Source organism: Bacillus rossius, chromosome 1 (genome assembly GCF_032445375.1).
Source record: "Bacillus rossius redtenbacheri isolate Brsri chromosome 1, Brsri_v3, whole genome shotgun sequence".
Taxonomy (NCBI): Eukaryota; Metazoa; Arthropoda; class Insecta; order Phasmatodea; family Bacillidae; genus Bacillus; species Bacillus rossius.
The window spans coordinates 139,214,692-139,236,132 of NC_086330.1; the positions used below are offsets into that span (position 1 = coordinate 139,214,692).

Below are 21,441 nucleotides of genomic sequence, written 5' to 3' on the forward strand. Positions count from 1 at the left end.
AAATTCAAGTTCTGAGCTAAGTTTTTTGTAATATTCAAACTTGAGCTCGTGACTTTTTAAAAACTCAAAAATTCTGTACCTTTTCACAAAATTATGACTAATTATTTTTGAATAAAAGCCTTACTACGCTAGTATCATTAAATTTTGAACATAAAATAAAGTATGTACATAAATAAAAACATTTTAACCTTCTAACTTTCTGTCATCTACACGTAGGTCATTAACGTCGATAACAAGTCGAATAACAGCAAACTGCAAAATGTACATAAATATTTTATGTCTACAAGTCTACAATCAAATAAGTTGTATGAATTAAATAAAAATTACCTATTTATTTAGGCAAAGCAGCATTGGGCATATTTGATTTTTTTTTTAATTATTAATACTCTGAAAATACTATTTTACAAATGTGATTATTATTTTCCCATCTTGTGATGCTGAATCCAGTGTTATGTTTTGGTTGACACTTTCAATAATTATTTATCCACTAAAATGTTAATGGAGTTATGATAAATTACAATTTGCTCGACTCAATCTCTTGAGTTTTAGCTTAGGACTCGTCTTGAAAACTTGACAAACCCAAGCTTGCAGGTATCTAGCTATCTGTTTTAAGTCAGGAAAATATTCATAACTAGCTGTGTCCCCGACATCTTACACGTGAAATTTATTTTTGACTTATAAAGCTTCTTTGTATACAATGTTTGAAGTAGTATGATTGGGGACAAGAACAAAGAGCTTGTTTGCTTCACTGAGCCACGTAGAGCAGGCCATGCGAAAAGCAACCGACACTAAGGTCCACTTCCGCAAAATGCATCGTCTGGCTTTGTGAATATAAGCTCACTGGGAATGGTACAATTTTAAACAAAATGGGAAACTGTTAGGAATAAACGGGATTCAAAGTATAAAAACTTGCTTGCCTATGCCACTTCCCATCAAAATTTCCGCCTCTATGATGTTATTTTGGATAGGATGTAATAAGTAGTCCTGCAAATCACAAAGCAAACTCAATAAATTCTTTTTTCTAGCTAAAAAGTCAAATATAAACAAAACATATCGAAAGCACCAAGGCAATTTCATTAAGTTTTTAATATCAACATCACAAAATAAAACCAGTAAATCCATATATCCTAGCCAAGTAATTTCAATGTTTGTTTTTATTTGTAAAAAAGAGATTGTGGCACTTAATTCTGTCACTGAGGTTATTTGGTGTATTACGCCGTGATGATCAGGTCACAGGTAAACATTCAAAAACTTCTGCTGAGAGTGCCTTTTAAAAGCAACTAATGACACACTATCTTTCGATTTTTCTATGAACTGTACTTAGCTGAGCAGACTCCTAAAATTTTAAATTAAATTTTTTTTCCATGAACAAATTTTGATGAAATTAAGCATGTATGTTGCCCCAAGCTTTGCTCAAGTTACCTGTGGAACCCCATTAAAATTTTTCTAGTAGTTTTGGAAATTAGCATGTTCAAAAAGGCAGACAGACAGTTTTTTAAAAAATAGTCTTATTGTATTTTGTTACACTCTCTACATCACTCGCAGTCAGTTTTTCGATGTACAGACACAATGGTTCTACAGTTTTATTATAGTATACATTATAATTTTTTCTTAATTGTGTTGAGGTCACTCAAGAGATAATTTTTTTGGAATCCCACAGTTGGATAACACATCAAAAATTGCTTCTGTAACACAATGTCCACACATATTTGTAAAAAAATTTCCCTGACTAATTTTTAATTTTCTGAAAGAAATAGACAATCCAGCCTCCATCATTCCTAGAGATTTACTAGTTTAGACAGAACATTGCATACACCATTTTACAGTGTGTATGATGATGCAATAATACACCATCTGGGGAAAAAAATGTTTTCAAATACTGGGTGATCTCGGAGTTACAACTCATCCGTCTTTGTGAGCCAAGTGAACACGGAAACCTTCGAATCTATGGAGTGGGGAAGAACTCACTGACAAGACTTGTATTCGGAACCAACTTCTTGGAAACTGACTCAAACATGTCCAACCAGGCTTGGTCTTTCAACAAGCCTTTCTGCAAGGTGTTCAGGAAATTCTGAAACAGATTAATCAAAAATAAATAATTTCTGCTGACACTACATATTTAATATAAAATATTTTGGCTACAGCTCAAATATCTGTATAACATATTTACTATAAAACCTGACCCTCCCCAGGTTTTTGATTAATATATGTGTGAGGGTTTTTCTTCTTTTTAATGACCACTCAAAAGTGAAACACAAACATTTTCAAACATCTATTTATATTCTCAGGGAAATTTCTAACTAGCACCTATGCAACATGCTAACATATTATGTACATATAAAAAATTTAATTTGCCATAGTCTGATGTCCAAACAATTTCTACAAAAATTTTGCACAGGTAAACCTACAGGTAAAAATTATTTTGTTATTTATAAATTAAATAATAAATGTGTGATTACACAAATATACTTATGCACAGTGGTAAGCGGTAAAGAAAATATGTATGAGTAACGTGAAAGATATATTTTTTCTTGAAAAACAGGTGTTTTTACAAAAACTTGTCGCGTTTAATGTAGCGCTCTTAAATATCTGGTTAAAGACTGAATCCACTAACAAAACCTTAATACATCAATCCATCACTCCCTCTCACTCACTCAACCACGCTGACAGAAACTGACAAACCTGCAACTCAGTAACGATCATGAAGGAGAACAGGCGGTCGAGACCCGTCAGACCAGATATTCCTATTGCCCTCTTGATCTTCGAGAAGAACTTGATGTTAAGGATCTCTGCATGTGTCCGCAGGTCATACCACGCTGTCATGTTCTCGACATACACCGTTATCCTGCAGGAAAGAGTAGTTTCTGCATGTTACTAGCACACTGAAGTTCCAAGAGAACCTCACTGATACGAGTACAAAATATTACCAGAGGCCCGCAGTTATGAGTGTTTTGGGCTGAGAGCATATAGAAGTTTAAGTGTATGAACGTCTGTAGTTGGAGTGGAAAAGGAAACATGGCTGCACAGCAGGTCGTGTGTGGCAACCGAGATACGAAAAATTTAGCACATTTGCACATACCTTTTTTTGTTTGTAAATAAAATTTTCTAAAAATTCATTCCATGCTTTTTTTTTTCTGAAAGGTCCACAATTTTCGGGATATAATGTTAAATTTATAAATTTTTGGAAGATGAGAGAATCCAGATTTAGACTTAGTATTTCCTATTTGGCTGTTAAGAGTACTCTATGTTACGAGAAAATATCCAGCCACTGACAGTTCTTGTAGTTGCAAGGTTCTGCTGTACTGACAGACAGCGTGAGGTGCACAACGTAAGGAAGCATTGGAGGGGGAGGAGGTCAGAGTCCTCGTATATTTCTCCTAATTTTGGTGTTCCTTGGTACTCCGAAATCACTCCAGCCAAATGCTAGAATGGTCACTTGCTGTAGATCACAGCTAGAGATAATTATTTTTTCACAAAAATGGTTTGTACACAGATGGTTTGCAAATTCACTTGACTTTAGGCCTATGAGAATGCTATCTTTATTTTAATTCAAAGCGAATATCAAATTGAATGTTTAAAATAATTGCAAAGTCAAATTGAACTATAAATATTTTTCTTCAGCAAGGCTGTATTATGTATTACACTTATCTTATAAAATACTGGAATGAAGTAAAAAAAAATAATATTTAACTCTGTAATGTTTGTTCTAATTATAAAACCATTTGGGCCCTATATTTAAAAACATATATTGAAATGATAAAATAGGTATGCATAAAATTAATTTTATGCACAAATAAAAGCAGGCCTGAGCTTAGTCACAAATACGAAGCTTTGCATCACATTCAAGGCTCCAAAAAACATATGGAAAACTTCATGTCGGAAGTAAAATTGAATATATAAAAAAAATTTGATTTCATTAGTTTAGTCAAAGCTTTGCACAGGCCTACTTGACATATTCTTACTCATATGATTAGAAAAAAATGTTTTTGATGGGGTATCATTATCTTTAAGTGACTCATATGATATCCTGTAAAAAAAATCTCAACTCTCACTGACCCAGACCAGTGCTGAACGAGCTTCTTTTGCCAAAAAGAGCTACTGGAAAAGAAAAGTTGCAGATATGAGCACAGCATAATTATGTGTAACAAACTGTAAAGTGTTCCTGTGATGGATTACCTCTAGCTACAGCCAATTCCTTACTCCAAATCACTGGCCTGTGTTGTCGCTTTTAAGAGACATGCTGTCGATGTGTTGTGTCAGGATGCTGCTAAGACTAAGCTGCAATGCAGCCGGATGGTCATGAGTTTGGGTATAGAGCAGAATACCCCATGTGGGCTGAATTTAAGGGAAGGGAGCCTAAAGAAGAAACTCCAGCAGTAAGTTGCAGACTGCTCTTATAATGTTCACAGCAACATCTTAGTAAGTTGCTTACAAACAAGTTGCACTTACACCTCCACCCAGAGCCAAATCAGAAGTGACACGTGCTCTGCCTTGCCGTCCAACCTCATGACTGGTATCGTTAAGTCCAAGTTCAAGGGATCACCATGCCCTTCCCAATAGGCCTGTGCGAATATTTAAATTTTGGACACGAATACGAATAATAAACTATTTGTATTTGATTTGACCTCGAATACCAACAATTCGAAATAACAAATATTTGTTTGCTTACGAATACTTGACACAGTATCTCATGAGTTTGACATATACCAATGTTCACTGGTGAGATTAGGTCCTTTGTGCAATATAAGTACCCTTTTTTGATGACTAATGGCCTAATGGGACTTCATAATCAAAAACATGAACAATAAGCAATGTTTTAAACATGTAAAAATTATTAAAAGTTTTATTTTTGCTACAGTTTTGTAAAACAGTCATGGAATAAGGTAATTATCACACATCGTGGCTTTTTAGAACGGAAAGAAAAAAAAATTGGAAAACGTGGTTTTCACACACCACACACTTCCCTAAATTTACTCCAAAGGGATGGTTTCGTAATTCCTACTATGTAGTTTGTGAAAAAAAATTCAAATTTTATATCTTACAAAACCTGTTCCACCATTCATTGTTCACCTGCAATAATTAGGCATGATCCTGTTGGCTTGATCCTGTGGTACATGATGCTTGCTGTTTTAGTTCAGTACGTCGAAAGATCTTGCACATTAAATAAATTGCTAAATACAAAAAAATTATGAATGTAGGTTGAAAAAAAAAATTTCACTTACGATTATATTTCATTATTATATGACAATATTTTTTTTATGTACAGGATCTTTTGATGTACTGAATTAAAACAGCAAGCATCATGCACCACAGGATCAAGCTAAAAGGATCATGCCATCAGGATCCAGGGATAAACTTCAATACATGAAACGGAAAAGTTATGTTATTTTTAATTCTCCATAGTTGGCTACTGTTGTGCTGAGATAAACGATCGCGTGTAAACAATGACTGGCGGCGGCAGTTTGAAAACAAAGTTGTTGTAATGTAAGCTTTAACCTGTTATTTTTTCACGAACCAGCAGGAATTAACTAACCATGTTTTTACATTTCTAGTACTTGAAAAACATATTTTCAGTTTTTATTTACTTTAATTCCACGAAGCCGCAACGTCCGATGCTGGTATAGTAATGACTAATGAAAGCTATAAACTACTATTTTTCACAAACTATTAGGAATTAACAAAACATCCCTTCAGGGTAAATTTAGGGTTGTATATAGTGTGTGAAAACCATGTTTTAAATTTTTTTTTTTCCATTCTAAAAAGCCTTGATGTCCGATAAATATCTGGAATAAATCACGTAAACAATTCAAAACACAGTATATTTGTCATTTCAAACTTGAAAACAAATTATTATTTGTATTATTTTCGTCACACGCACCAAATGTCAACAACGATGGACTACAACACCACAAAACACAGACACTTAATTGAGATGGGCATTAAAAGAAGTAATTATTATAATTTCAATGGCATGTATTATGAAAATTATGATGGTCACAATTGTTCTAACACCATGTGATACAATGGCAGCTTACTTGCTGTATGTATCTATGATGAAACAGACATTGCCAATCTAAAAAAAAAATAATAATAATAATGGTTTTAGATGCAAGATGAAATTAGCAAAAATTGTGTTTATAATATTGCTAACTAAAGTACAATTACCCTGGTTGTCGTTAACAACGAAAAATCGTGAATAACTAGCGTTTAAATATGTAAATATGAGCTCTTTCAATCGCTAATTTGGGAATACAAAATTTTTTAAAAAAAATCAAGTTTTTCATAAAATAGATTGCAATGGATTTGATGGTATTTTGCAGTTCACAAACATTTTCTGGATAAAAATAATGTAGGTAGAGTAGCAGGTTGTGGAAAATAAGGAAATAGGAACTGAAATGAAAGGTTAGTTTTTTAAGTTAGGTTAGGTTTGTTGCAAAATTAAAAAACAGTTATTTCAACATTTTATTATTTTAACAAACATTTACCATATAATTATTGTAGCTGACAACTTAGCCAACCTTTCACTTGAGTAATATTTGTCTAATTATCCAAAGTTGTTACTTGACATGAAAAAATGTCTTTTGTGGGCTTCTCATTCTCATTCTCATTCTCACTATTCGAATTTGAAATTTGTGTTCATATTCGATTAAAACCAAAAAAACTGATATTCGCACACAGGCCTACTTCCCAATCACATGCCAATTGCAGCTCCTAGAAGTTTCCACTGTCACGTGACACAGGTTGACTCATACTTTAGGTTTTACAAGAAAAGCAAACTAATTTTCATCAATGACTGGCTAATTCAAGAGTGGCGATGATAACACAAATTGCCACATGTCAGCCAGTTGCATGCATCTTGCTTTTATCAACAAACAAATCTCAATAAAACTGAATTAAATCTTAGGATTGAATATTAAAAATTACTACCATAAAATTGTCTTAGGTTTCTAATAACATTGCTTTCAATTGTATGAGTACCCTAGTTACAAACTAAAACTACTACGTAAAAGCTGTGTTTCCATACCATTGTCCATGGTTCAAATCCCGGACACCAGTGTCTGCGCTCACCTGGGGTCGGTTATGCGTATGACCTCGCGCGCGAGGCGGCCTATGAAGTTGACGGAGGCGGCGTCGACGGGCGAGAAGACCGGGACGGGCACGGTGCGGCTCTGGTGGATGCTCTGCCAGTCCTGCACCTTGTGCCGCAGGAAGCTGTTGCACTCCTGCTCCACGTTGAAGCTGATGATGCGGGACACCTCCTCCTGCAGGATCTTCAGGCCGCACACGCTCACGTAGTCCTGCACGTAGGAGAAGGACCGCCGGTGGCCGTCCATGATCTTCTCCAGGGCCTCCAGCTTCGGCACCAACTCGCTCGTCTTGGCACGCGCACACACCCATATTAGAATCAGAAAAATCTAGTTGAGTTTGCAAAAAATGTCTCGTTTGTAATAAATGTTTTTGTATACATTATAAACCGCCATGAATAGTAAAAAAAATGTAAACATGAAAAATCACATGTATGTTTAATGAATGACTTTGTTAAACCTATACTTAAACTTTACATATGTACCTATAAGAAAAATTAGACAACTAGCACACACTGTACAAAAAAATAATTTAATGAAATTTAATTAAATTTAATTTAATAAAATGTTGATTAAAGAGAAAAAAATATCCTGCACGTTATCTTTAGTTAAAATTTCACAGTGCCAGGAATAAATAAAAAAAGCAAGACCAATACATAAATAAACAAGTAAGACAACAACGTAAAAACCTTTTAATATTGACACTCCGTTATATGACATATATATATAAAAATGTCTGCACAATATTTTCTCTTACCAGAGCAGAGAAAATAATAAACAACCCTGTTGAATCACATCCTAAATTTTTGTGTTTGTACAATTTTAGACATAAAAAAGAATGATCTAAAACAGTATAAGACTCCATTTCATTTAAGTCTGAACTAAAAAAAGACCTTTAATAATCTTAACTTGCCGGTGCCAAAGTACAAACTGATGGATTTAACCTAGGTATTAAAAAAAAAAGGCTAAGCCAAGATTAATGTTTCAATGCTCGCACTTCCTTAGTGTGGTGCTCTATAAATTACAAATGGGACAAATCAATTGAAGATAAGCTCATAATGCTAGTAGAGTCTACCTTAGCTTTGGGGTTGAATATGAGGCCGTTGTGCAGAGCAAGTGCTATATGCTTCACCAACTCCTTGCGGATACCATCTTCAAGAAGTTGCTTTGGGTCAATCCTAATAATTCCCACCAGAGTGCTCTTCATCATAAGTATGCCTTCGGTGAACACTGAAATGGCATGTGTGAGCTTTGCAACCTGCAAGACAAACATTTGTGCATTTCTTCCAGTGCCTCAAAGAAAAAATAAATTAAATGAACATCGAACAATACTACATAATTATAATTTATCAGAATTGTTTTGCTTCTATCAATGAGAACCTAGTTTTTGTATTTCTACTTAATTTTTTTTAAACTACACAATTTATTTACTAATATTTAAACATGTACAGGAAATGTGTTGTAGTTTAAGTCAGTCAGATGTAAGTAACTTAGTTTATAACACGTAGAGTTTTAAACCGGCCATTTAACATTTTATCTCTTGCATAAATAAATATGTAAATGAAACAGCTCTTTGTAACTTATTGAAGTCAGATGTAAGTAAATTAGTTCACAACACATGTAGAGTTGTAGACCGGTCATTGTATGAATACATTTTGTATGAATGAATACGTAAATGACATATTTGTAACTTAATGAAATCAGATGTAAGTAAATTAGTTTGTAACAGACAGAGTTGTAAACCAGCCATTGCCTGGAAACATCTAGTATAAATAAACATGTGAATGAAACAGGCAAACGAGCATCACCTCCAGCCTGTGGTCCAGCTGCGCGAACTCCTTCAGCCTCTCCTTCTCGAGACGTGTGGGCAGCTCCTTGATGACAGACGTCTGCAGGTGGACAATGCGCGCCAGGTGGCCGAACATGGTCTCCGGGATGATGTGGATGACCTTGCGGACATAGCCCACCAGCTCCCCCGAGTAGTACTGCGACACTGACACCAGGTCCTGGCTCTTGGCTTGGTTGATGCGAAGCAGTGGGATCTCCAGAGCAGACGCCAACTGAAACGGCAAGACCATAAGACTCAGGTTCAAACCCTGGTTCGACCGTCCTGATTTATGTTTAACATGGCTTCTCAAAATCACTCCACGCAAACGCCACCATTGGCTCATTACTACAAGCCAGGCTAATCCCATTCTCAAAATACCTGTCAGTAATTTTTTTTAAAAAATGAATGAAGTTTTGAATAAAATATAAAAATATAAAATTATTCACAAATACTGAATATCTTTAGAATCAAATTCAAAGATACAGGAAACTATTTTTTTTAAACACCTGACAGGTGTCGAAGAAAAAAAATTAATGCAAAATACATTAAAAGGAAAGAGATACATAATATGTGTATGTGTGTGTGTAAGGCATGCCATAAGTGATTTATGTATAATGTATGTATTGTGTGTGTGTGTGTGTGTGTGTGTGTGTGTATATATATATATATATATATATATATATATATATATATATATATATATATGGAACCATAACAAAGAGGTATAAAATGCAAAAAAAAAAAAAATAAAAAAAAACAGTAAAAATCCTTGCAATGAATTGCCATAAACCAGTAATATTTTAAGTTTGAGAATAGTTTTGTTAATCCAATTGATACAAACAAAAAAATAGAATATTTTGAATAAGTTTGAATCATAATCCCAGATTATTTGTTATATGTAAAGGATGCGTGTATGTATGATGATGCAGAAAAATCTAAATTTTGGTTTAAAATCTTCTTAACACCCTATCATCATAGTGTCAAAATACAGTAAACTCTCGCCAGTCCGTGGCCCGAGAATCCGAAGTTCTCAGAAATCCGGGGTATTTCCGAAGTGACATGATCGTTACTGTTTAGATGTATGTATCACTATTCTCAGTGGATGATAAGAGCGACGCTCACTGATATTTATAGCGCGGTAAAAGGCTGGCGCGCAGTCATCTCGTTCCCGTCAGATAACTGTGAAATTTGAGCGGTGACCGTAACATTATATGGCGGGAAAATAAAGATAAAGGTGTAATGCCTTTTCCTCTGGTGCTTTCAAGAAATTTTTTAACGGTTTTTTACACCTAAAACTTCAAAACCATGCCTTTTAGCCATTTTAACTCCTCTTAATCCGATATAAAAAAAACAGTTGGGCATTAGCAAATTCTTAAATGCTTTTCGTAAACAGACTCCAGTCGGATATTTAGAGTAGGTTGGAAATCGCGTAGGTTTTCCTGAAGCTCTGGGCACCGTGTGTCAGTGTGTGAAACATGTTGCCAGTGACAAGTTTCCTAGCTGTGCGCGGCACACGACTGTAGTTGTCATGCGTCACACGCCGGGAATGCTGGCCGGAGGGAAGGTGAGTATAGTTCATTTGCGGTAAAAATAAATACTCTAACCGCCCTGCTAAATTTTTCCATTAAAGAAATTTTGAAGTTTCAGAGATTTTCCAGCAGAAATAATGTTCTGTAACTAACAAACAAATTGTATCAAAAAATTAACGGTAAATGGCTGCCGTGGGGGGCCTTAAAAAAATGTTCATTTTACCGGGAATGGACTATACAACCTGGGCCCTATTTCATAAAACTCGACAGGCGTGACATATGCGACAATTATGTCAAAATTTACAAATATGTCAATTTGTAATTACAAGTGTACGTTTCATATAAAAAGAGGTTGACAGGCAAAGAATCTTAAATAGCTACAATTAAAAACAACTGTCTCATAAACACGACCGTATGTGACAATTAATTGTAGGTCAAATTTTTTTTGAGTGATGTGGCCAAAATAATTAAACTTACATTTCAAGGCAAGCTTATGTTAATTTTCATTAGTTATGTATATTTTGTACCTAATTATTCGTTTCAGTTTTTGTAATAGTGGATAAATATTTGTTGATTTAATTACAATGGAAATGTCAGTGCATGATACAAAGCAAACTCATTGATATGTATATGGCTAAAAACAAAGAAACCACTTAATGTTCAAACACATGTATCAGTTCTTGCAATACTGCAATAGCCTCTGGATCAGCTGCGTCAACATCCTCATGAGCTTCCCCAGCGTCGCCTTCTACATTTTCATTGTTTTCATATGGTTCATACACCTCTGATCCTAGGCGTTTCTCAATGTTATGCACAATTATACAAGACAACATAATGTTACATGCTGACACTGGCTGTATGCTCAGATGATTAAGGCATGGGAACTTCTCTTTTAAAATACCAAGTGCATTTTCCACCAGTCGTCTCGTAGATTTAAAGGCTCGAAGAAAACTTGTAAGAGCATTTGTCCGAGGTATTTGTACTGGGATATTTGGTGTAATAAGCCACTTTTTTCATCCATATCCACTGTCTCCCAGTAATATTGCATGTGGAAATGGTCTCCATCCATTTTCCCACTGTTGTGACAACGATGAACATCGTAGTACTCGTGCATCATATACTGAACCGGGCCACCGAGCACTGGCATACAAAAATTCTAGGTTAGGTCCACACACTACCATTATATTGATTGAATGGTTGCCATTCCTGTCTACAAATGAGACTTCATTATCATGTGGGGCATCTATCTTGATCAATGACCCAACAACAACTCCAGCAACCCTTGGAATGTTTGCTACACTCATGAAAAGCTGTGGAATTGATTGGACAGATTCAGTTGGCCAGTGAACCTCTTCTCCAAGAAAGGTGTGAACCAGTAAGTGACATAACTTATTTACACATCGGTGGATAGTGGCTTTTGATAAGCCATGTGCATCTGCATTTACATGATATTGTGCTCCTGTGCCCAGCAAATGCAATGCGCACAAAAGTTGTTCTTAAACAGTAAGAGCATGATTTCTTTTTGTTTCTGTCCGCAACTGTTGCCCTAACCTATTTATAATGTATTCAGCTGTTACCTTGCTAACGCGGAATTTCTCTTTGAAGACAGTCACTGAAATTGAAGGTTAGGTTAATCCGTGGCCTAAAAACTCTACGAACTCGTCTTTCTCTTTCTTCATCACTCCCGCTACTGCTAATGCTGCTACTACTGTCCATTATGTCCAATCACATCAAATTAACCCAATATTTTAACACACTATTGCACTGCTGTTATTACCAATCATTAGGTGACACTAAATGGTTTACCTGTCACTTCCACTCTGACAATTCTACAAATTTGTAAAATTGTTAAATACAATTTACATATCTGTGTTTCATAAAACAGTATTACCTGTCAGATGTGACACATTTGTCACATTTTTACCTGTCAGCTTTAAACTTTTATGAAACAGTTATATGTCAAATTGTCATACATTTATACATATTTGTCGTGACATATCTGTAGACTTGTCAAATTTTATGAAACGAACATATGTCGAATTGTAAATATGTCTGACAATTCATTGTCACCTGTCACCTGTAGAATTGTAACGTTTATGAAATAGGGCCCTGGCTTTCGTCGCATGCAGTGTGGAGTAGGGGAGGAAGGATGTTGACAGTTTCACACGCAGAAAATGGCTAGAGGGCTGGAGAGAGGGAGAGAGATGGTTTGTTGTCTGGGAGGGAGAGGTAAGCCGTATGACGTCATGCATCCGCTGCCTTTGCAGCCGCCAGCCTGTCTAGACGAGATTCTCGCACTCCCACTTACGTCGCACAAGCTACTGCTGCCGTGTTTTTAAACGGACTGTCCAATTTTTTTTCTCTTCTTATACGAACATTAGTAAGTGCACTATAAACCAACACAAAATATATGCTGCATGTTAAATAATAGCTTTGTATAAGCTTTTATTGTGAGTTTTACCATTTTTTCCCCGATTATTTTTGTTTTGTGCCAAAATTTCAGATTTTTTGATGGTTCTAGTGTACAATTAACTAATGATTTTTTTTTTATTTCTCCCGTTTCTCTTTAGTTTAACTGGACTGGCCGTGTGTCTGTGAGGGAGTGGCCTTGAGTCTCTTGCCAGCTACGTATCGCTTCTCTCAACCGCCCCTCCTAAATTCACTTCCCCTTATCAAGGGGCTTCCCGTTTCAGCGCACACCACATTGCTACGCCTAGCTCTTTCACATCAAAGTGCGACTTCGGGTGCCATTAATTTAATTTAAGATGACTTTAAATTACTTACACAATTTACTACCAACTTGAACAAATGGGTGTGCTAAATTTAATCAGGCCAGGCTGTAAATTTTCAGGAAAAAAAATTTCTCGGGTGCTTCATTTACTATGAATGGACTATACTGGTATTGCTTACGTACCATTCTGTTAACTTCTCAAGTGTCTTGTTTATTATGACGTCCTGTGGTAGTATTACATGTTCATTGACTACCATCTTATCTTTTAGAATTTTTTTTTGTATTTTAATGAAAATTTTTCAAAAATCCGAAGTTTTCAAAAATCCGAAGGTCATAAATCCCCGACACCCACGGATTTGCGAGAGTTTACTGTATTTGTATCCAACTATATTTGACAATAGAGTTGGAGAGTTAGTTTTGGATGGAAAATAGCTTCCAATTTTCTCCATCAAATATATTTGGACAGATCACTTCAAATAGTTTTAAATCATGTCACACTATCAGTTAATTTCTGGTTTGAGATATTTATCAAACTTTGCAATTTTTAATCTTATTTTGAAATTAAATAATGCATCAGAGTGTATTTTTAAAACATATATAAATTTAACCAAAATAATACCTGTTACATAATAAAATAAATGTTTACTTATTTTCAAAGTTACAGACACATAATTTTCTATTTACATATAAAATTATTTGGCACATGACATCCATATATTAATAATAATATTTTTTTTGATTTAACCTTTATAACTTCTGTAATCGCTCATGTGTTCTTCACCCATTTAATGATTTGCTGTGACAGAAACAGATGTTTTTCTTTTTTCATTAGGCACGATTTTGATTGGCTGATCACATCCGACATATTTTAGAATCTGTCCTATGTGTAATATATATAAAGGAAACTCAAGTCATTCAATTTGTGAAACAAACATGGCTGCACTAGTGATGTTTTCGGTGACATCAGTCAATCTTTGACAGTATGGCAGGGCCTTTAGCTTCATGCTTGTTACTTTTTTTCATTAAACCTTTTTGTGAATGAGTTCCACTTGCTGTACCTATTAGTTACAAATAATCAAAAAATTGTATGATTTGAAATATTGGATCAAATATCATATCATTCATGAGTATCAATATTTTTCAAATACTTGCAGACTCCTACAGCTGGTTGTTACTTTCTCTAATGACCTAGATTATTACCAAAAGTTAGTCCTAGAGATGGACGAGTTGAGGTTTTTTTGCTTCCAGTCGAGTCGAGCCGAGTTTAGCAATTCATATTTTGAGTCGAGTCGAGTTCGAGGCACAAAATTTTTGAAGAGGTCGAGTCAGTTCGAGTTTCATAATTTTATATTTTTTTTGCGTCAAATATGATAAATAAAATATTACTACACATCCACTGATATAAGAATCGTGTATTTAAGATGCATCTGCATTATTTAAATATTTTTAATGATTAATTAGCAAATCATTATGTTATTTAAATATAAAAAAACAAAAAAATCCAAGCTTATGTGGTACTCACTTTTCCTAGAACCTTGAGACAATATTCATTCTTGAAATTACACTTTTTAGTTTTTAACTTCCAAAAATTAAAATATAAAATTTACAGAACACACACTTTTTTTTACAGAGACTAGTGCTTACTAATGTTACTTTTATCACTATTACAGGTAAGATGATACTTGTAATTAATTTCCAAAAACAGTTGTGTCTTTTGTTTAAAAACTAAAATTATCGTGCAAGAACACTAGTTTCTCGACAAGTTTTGGGCTTAAGTTTTCCATTCTTTGTGTGACAGTTAAACCTGCTTTGGAGAAGAGTCTTTCAGTAACAACTGATGTTGCTGGTATTCCCGAGTAATGTTTTTTGTGGTCATTCCACCAGTTAGTGAGTTTTCATGAAGTCCAATAGTTGGTAACTGCAAAAAATCATCCACCTGAGAAAAAAGATTATTCGCTCGGAACTGTTACAACTACAAGAATATCAATATGTTTAATAAATAAATATTTCATGCATTTGATTTGACGATCAGTAACTGATTGCCAAATAAAATGTATGAACATTGTTATTATTATATTTTATTCAAACAAAAAGAAAGTAATTTTATTTTGAACATTAATGACACGCAGCGCTGCATAGCGGAGTTCAGCTAAATTTAGTTCCAAAATGCAAGGCTGGCTGGCTTAACACGCAGCCATTTTCACGCTTCACGGCTTGGATGTAATTTACTAAATATTATAATACTATAATTATTTAGTGCTTTTATTTTTAGGTTACAGAAATCTCTTGTTTATATGAGTTATTATAAACGGGGCCCAATAAACGTGATGATTATTAATACATATGTGCATTATGGTACAAATTTTTCTTCAGTGAAAATCCATTGACGTATCTTGTAAACAAATGCGCTACCGTATTTGAAGTAAACACAGTGCACGCTGTTTTCCAATTTTTTTTTTATATAAAATGGTCATGTGACATAATTTTGTCCTATAAAATGTCACCACTATCGACAAAATCACGTTTACGTCACCTTCATAAATAAAGGTAGGCCTAGGTTTGGTTGCACTTGTACCTATTATAGCGCCGTAGCACGGTAGCGGGCAAAGTTAGGTTTGCACGGGATTTGTTTTTTTTTTGTAGGTCATTATCAATTCTTGCTGTATTAATGACTTTGCGAAAACGTTAAGACAACCTATAATGAAGTGCTATAATGTCACGATGCTGGTACTTAACTCGAAACGTGTTTAGAGTCTCGAACTTGATAAAATATGTGACTCGGTTTTCGAGTCGAGTCAATCTGACCCAACTCGGCTCGGCTCGGCTAGACTCGATAAACCAAGACTCGACCTATCTCTAGTTAATTCCAATCAAATTTATTTATACTTAACTTAACTGTTAACTTACAGCAGAACCTCTCATTCATGAGACCTCATGTTTTGGATACTAAACTCATGAATACACAGAGAATTCGTTAAATAAAACTCAACAAAGTCCCCCCCCCCCCCCCCCCCATTAATTCAAAGTAAAAAAAATCTTTTCCACATAAAACATTAATTTAAATTTAACAGAAGAAGAATTATGAAATCAAAACTAACAACATAGAGGGCATTTATATATATATATAATTGTAAAATATTATTAAAAATATATAGGTAGATGTCCTTTTTCTTATGGTAGCCTAAAAAAAAAACTAATTTTATTAAGACACTTAATAAAAAAAAGTATTAGGGCACCAACCGCTAGTCTAGTTTCTTCAATGTTCAACATTATTTTTTTAGTTTTTTTCTGCAATAGAGCCTCCAGTCTTTCACGTGACAATCAAAGTAAGAGTTTTCGGTTGGGCTTCCGTTTTTTATTACTCCCAATTAAAATCTCTTTATAAAAAAAATGTAGTAGTGACTTCCTTCCCCTATGGCTAATTATTATCTTAACGAACCCGCAGCAAAGGTTCGCCAGTAAACAGTACACAAAAATGGTATAGGTGATAAAAGTTTGTAGGCAAAGTGTGTAGTTTTTCAACTTAGCTATGAACAGCGCTCAAAAATCAAAAATGGCATAAGCGATGCAGCTCTAAGGCTAAGCTTCTTTCCACTTTCAGATGTCTTTCAAAAATTCACGAGTTTCTCAGTTTTCCCGGCTAATTCAAGGTTTCCCAATTTTCCAGGTCGGGTGGCCACCCTGACACACAAATACACACACATGAGACGTCCCGAAATGGTTTCGCCAGGTATTTGCAGACACCGTGCTGCCACAAAACCACGTCCGTCCCGTGGGTCGCAGCAGCTCGGACAGTCGGACACACCTTGAGGAAAGTGGCCCTCAGCTTGATGACCAAGGAAGGGTCCTTCTTGATGCCCTCCTGCATGTAGACGGTGTACAGGTCGATGTTCTCCCAGGCGTAGCTGAGGTCCCCGACGATGTGCAGAGTTATCAGCACCTCCTCCTTGATGTTGGACGTGCGTATCATCTGGTGGAGGAAGCTGCAGGTGTCGGCCAGGAACTGCTTCACCTGGAGGTTAGTCTCCAGCTGGTGGAACTCTGGGAACAAAGATCCACTCATTAATTTTTTAAAACAGCAAGGGTATTAAAATAAAATTTCTATGGCTGTAGTTTAAAAGCCATTGTTTATTGGTGGGAAAGAAGAGGGGTGGGTTTCGGAGGGTAAAAGGTAAGGTCCGCAAGTTCATTTTTTTCTTTGAAAAATGATGGTGCTTATTTTTCTTCTTCGAAGCAGTATTTATCGAGACAATACCACGCGTGGATACTATGTTTATTGTTTCTTAAACCGCGGTAGCAAACACTGGTTTTACCCAACAGAAAAAAAGTATTTGATACAATTTCTTGGATGTATACCATTGCAGTTTTGCAAGGTTTGTCGTGAAAAAATTTCAAGAATGCAAATTAAGAAATAAAAATGAAAAAATAAACCCACAGAGAACAAGCCTAAAACAGATATGTCAAACAGATAAATCCAACTATGTACCTAAACAGGTATTATGGACAACACACGCCATTTATCTACAGATTAATTCATAATACACACGTGTTTATTATTGGCGCAAGGGAACGCGGAGCGCTGGTCTAGTTCCCCAGTCCGGCCACATGGTTTCAGACACCACCAGAAAACATGAAGAGGGCCGAGTTTCGGCGTAAGAAGCGGACAACAGATGATGGATTGCAGCATTTAAGAGTTGAGTGAAAAATAAATGTTGTCTCAAAAATTTAGCATGTTTGTTTGAAAACAAAATGTAGTAATTTTACCGAAATAATGTATTAAAATAACATACAAAATTTAATCAAAAAGTCATGCTATCCATTCTTTAAGTAGGTGATCTAACCTGGATTTTATGGTTTGCACGTCAATATAGTTTTAATGGGAGTACCAAAGAAAAATTAATATACATTACAATAGTATGTAAAACAAATTGAATACGCTTTATTCTTCTTCAGAAAGTCTTCCTCAAAAAATGTAAATTTACCAGTGGTATGTAAAATGTAACCTCCTATAAAACTGAAAACACTGAACTGAAATAAAAATCTATCATTGTAGTAAAATCTGAATGAACTAAAAATGTTATAATTCAACCTGGCGTTAAAGGCCATTAGCAGGAATACACCTGAAAAAACCTGAACTTGAGAGGCTTAATTTGTGGCTGATTACAGACTATGCTAAACCATAGGATGCCAGATTTAAGTCCTTTCACTTTAAAAGGAAACAAAAAAGAAAAAAATGTGCACAATGCCGAAGAATTCTACCGTGAACCATAGGCGTGCCTACAGGGGGGGCCAGGTGGGCCATGGCCCCCCCTAATGTAATCACTCAGATCGGCATTTTCTCTAATGCGTTCGTTAATATTCGTATATTCCTGGCACTGACACTCAAACTGTGTTTCAGTGTTGCAGCATGCTAATTAACAATATTTTTTAACATTTTATCGTTCTGGAAATACAGCCGCCTTAGTTTATTTAAAACACGAGGTCCCTTAAAATGGCCAAGCAAAAAAAAAATTAAGAGGTTTGTTAAAGTTCTCTTGTCTGAATTGCCGTGTTTGCATTCAGTAAAAAGAAGTTCAAGCTATTGGAAAATTCGAGAGGGAAAAATGTGTAAGTACCATTTAAAAATTGTCTATGGAAAAAAAAACTAATTTTCAAGATTGTTAAAACTATACGGATATAAATATTAACTAGTAAACATATATCATTGATACTGCACAAAAATATAAACACAGCAATGAGTGAATGTATTTAGGCTATTTAACATTCTAAATTCAGCTTCTGATTTAAAAATTTAGCAGGGCCCCCCCTAATGGAAATGTCTGGGCACGCCTATGCCGTGAACACAAACCTTTGTTTAGATTAGGGCTGTTCTGAAGTTAACTGTGTGTGACAATTTAGGCGACTGTAGCGATTACTAATCTTTTCTTGCAATGCAATTTTGCGATCTCTTTTAATATTGATTAGTGTGAGCAACTTTTATTATTTATTTATTTATTTATTTATTTATTTTTTCAATTTCCAGCACTACAGGACAATAGGGCACTCAGTTGAATTTACCTCCTACCACAGACACATAATACTTCTCACCTTGCACCTCTTCTAAAGCCTGGATGAGTTGCACAATTTTCCTGCCGGCAGCTGATGTTTCATTCAAACGTAGAGAGTTAATTTGTTTTGCAATTTCATTGAACCAAGTCTTGAGATTATCTGGAAACAAATAAGTAAAAGATTAAATGCTACTATGCACTTTGAAAAGGCACCTAACATACAGGTCAGATCCAGAATGAGCATCAATGCTCCAGTGACTACAACTTGAGAAAGCCATGTAGAAGATCAAGTTATTGTTACCGTTCTTTTCAACTCTCGTGAGTGGTTTTGTGCCAGAGAAGACGTCCGCCAGTTCCTGAAGCCTCTCCACACCTTCTTTCTTGAACGTCTCCCACTTATTTTCTTTCTCTGCAAGCAACTATGCACCCAGGACACTGTGAACTAACACTACATTGATATAAACCATGTAATCACACTAAAGAAATGTTTGTTCATACATTAAAGATATGTAAAATGATAAATTACTTTGGTTAGGTAAAGTACTTTTGTCAAACATAATTGCACTGAGAAGTCTGAATTTCATAATTTTAGGCAGTCGAGAAAACCATAACGAACTTGAATGTAGAAGAAAACCAAAACTTTACCTGTTTAAACATTTCCTTCAACTTGAGTTCGAACTGGCCTGTGTTCAGAAGAAGCTCAAAAACCTGCTGTGGACTGTACTTGCTGTCAGCAATAACTTGTTCTCGTAACTGTTTGCATCGCTTATTTCCATCCCAGCCTAGGGAAATCACACATCGCTGGGGCAAGAAAATATGATTGTGCGAGACAGTATGATGCTTAAATTTTATAAAATAAAATTAAAAAAAGAAAAAAAAAAGAAAGCAATCACTGTAGCACAAACTAATGTCTATGACTTAAAACCGTGTAATCCCACAATACAAACATGTCAATAAACTAAAAGGAAAATATGACAAACAATACATACGTATGTAGTTTAAGCAGACAGTAAAATAACTGCATTGAAATTTAAATTTTCATAAGTCAAGTTTTTTTGTACACATACTTATTATAACTTTGAACTGATAAATACAATGTATGCAAGATTAATAATTTTATGACTGCTATACTACAATATGTTTTGCTCTCTTTCTGCTCACAAAAACAAACCAACTGTCATAAGAAATAAAATTTTCTGCAGGCACCCTCGGGTGTATTGAGAAGCAATGTGGCATTGCAGCAAACCATTAATGCATGCCTGCACATGCCTTCTCTTTTATGTAACAAATAGAAGTGTTATTTTGTGGAAATGTTTTAAGAAGCGCAACTAGTCAACATCGTACGAACTTAAGTACCTGTAACTGGTGTGGATGTGTGCAGGACAAGCCATCGGAGAGTCACGTTGCACTCCCTGGCAATGTTTATCACTTTGCTCACGTGGTCTAGCACGTTCTCTTCCACGAGAGCCCCTTCCTTCATCAGCTGTTGTGTCTGTGGTATAAGTTTCTGCAAACATTCACAAAATTATTTTCCAAGAGCACTTCCTGCTAAAAATGAAATGTCACGTTACCTTGCATTCATAGCTGTTTAGCATGGGCGTGGATCCCTTGAGAAGGGTGAGGGAAGGGGAGGAGTGGAAGGGCAGCCTCAGGCTCCCCCTGGAATTAAAAAGCCCCTCACTGTAAACACAACCTTAACTGTCAAACAGGGATGATTTACGTGATAATAATGCTGAAACCTGTCTGCTTGTTGCATGCACGTAGACCTAGACCACCTACTGAGATGACTTGTGTCAGTTTACCCCCATTCACAAAACCCTTGAACCACAGATTCTACAGGTCTTCCCTAAGAATCCCACAGATCTGCACCCTTACTGCTTGATATTGCTATCTTGATTAATCCTACTCATTCCTAAGGGTTGACAGAAGACAAAAAGCCTGTAATTTAAGTTATAGCACCATGAGCTGAGCCTGGCCCGGCCGGTACAGCATCCAGGCTTTGAAACGTTTGAGTACTTTACCAGGTTTAGCTTTTACAGACATGCCCTGCCCGCTCAGAGCTCTAAGCAAAGACAAAAGACTCCTGATTCCACTTGGAGTCACTGTGGTTGATTGGTCAGATCACTCACCTCCCAACATGGCAATCTGGGTTTGATTATCGAAGGAAATGAAGCAGGGTTTCTCGCAAGTGGGAAACGTGTCAGACCCCGACATGGGTTGT

At 35.5% G+C, this 21,441-nt stretch overlaps 1 protein-coding gene across 5 annotated transcripts in view; it reads right to left on the reverse strand.

Moving 5' to 3' along the window:
- The window catches only part of LOC134546215 (WASH complex subunit 5), a 48,212-nt gene that overhangs the window by 11,933 nt on the left and 14,838 nt on the right, over window positions 1-21,441 (reverse strand). For all 5 annotated transcript variants that reach the window (XM_063388836.1, XM_063388837.1, XM_063388838.1 and 2 more), the window contains exons 8-17: window positions 20,577-20,727; window positions 19,866-20,002; window positions 19,522-19,639; window positions 19,261-19,380; window positions 16,979-17,214; window positions 8,894-9,145; window positions 8,161-8,343; window positions 7,069-7,376; window positions 2,683-2,845; window positions 1,969-2,071 (exon numbers count right to left, since the gene is read on the reverse strand). In XM_063388836.1, the coding sequence (XP_063244906.1) occupies window positions 1,969-2,071; window positions 2,683-2,845; window positions 7,069-7,376; window positions 8,161-8,343; window positions 8,894-9,145; window positions 16,979-17,214; window positions 19,261-19,380; window positions 19,522-19,639; window positions 19,866-20,002; window positions 20,577-20,727 (1,771 nt within the window). The remainder of the gene's footprint in view (window positions 1-1,968; window positions 2,072-2,682; window positions 2,846-7,068; window positions 7,377-8,160; window positions 8,344-8,893; window positions 9,146-16,978; window positions 17,215-19,260; window positions 19,381-19,521; window positions 19,640-19,865; window positions 20,003-20,576; window positions 20,728-21,441) is intronic.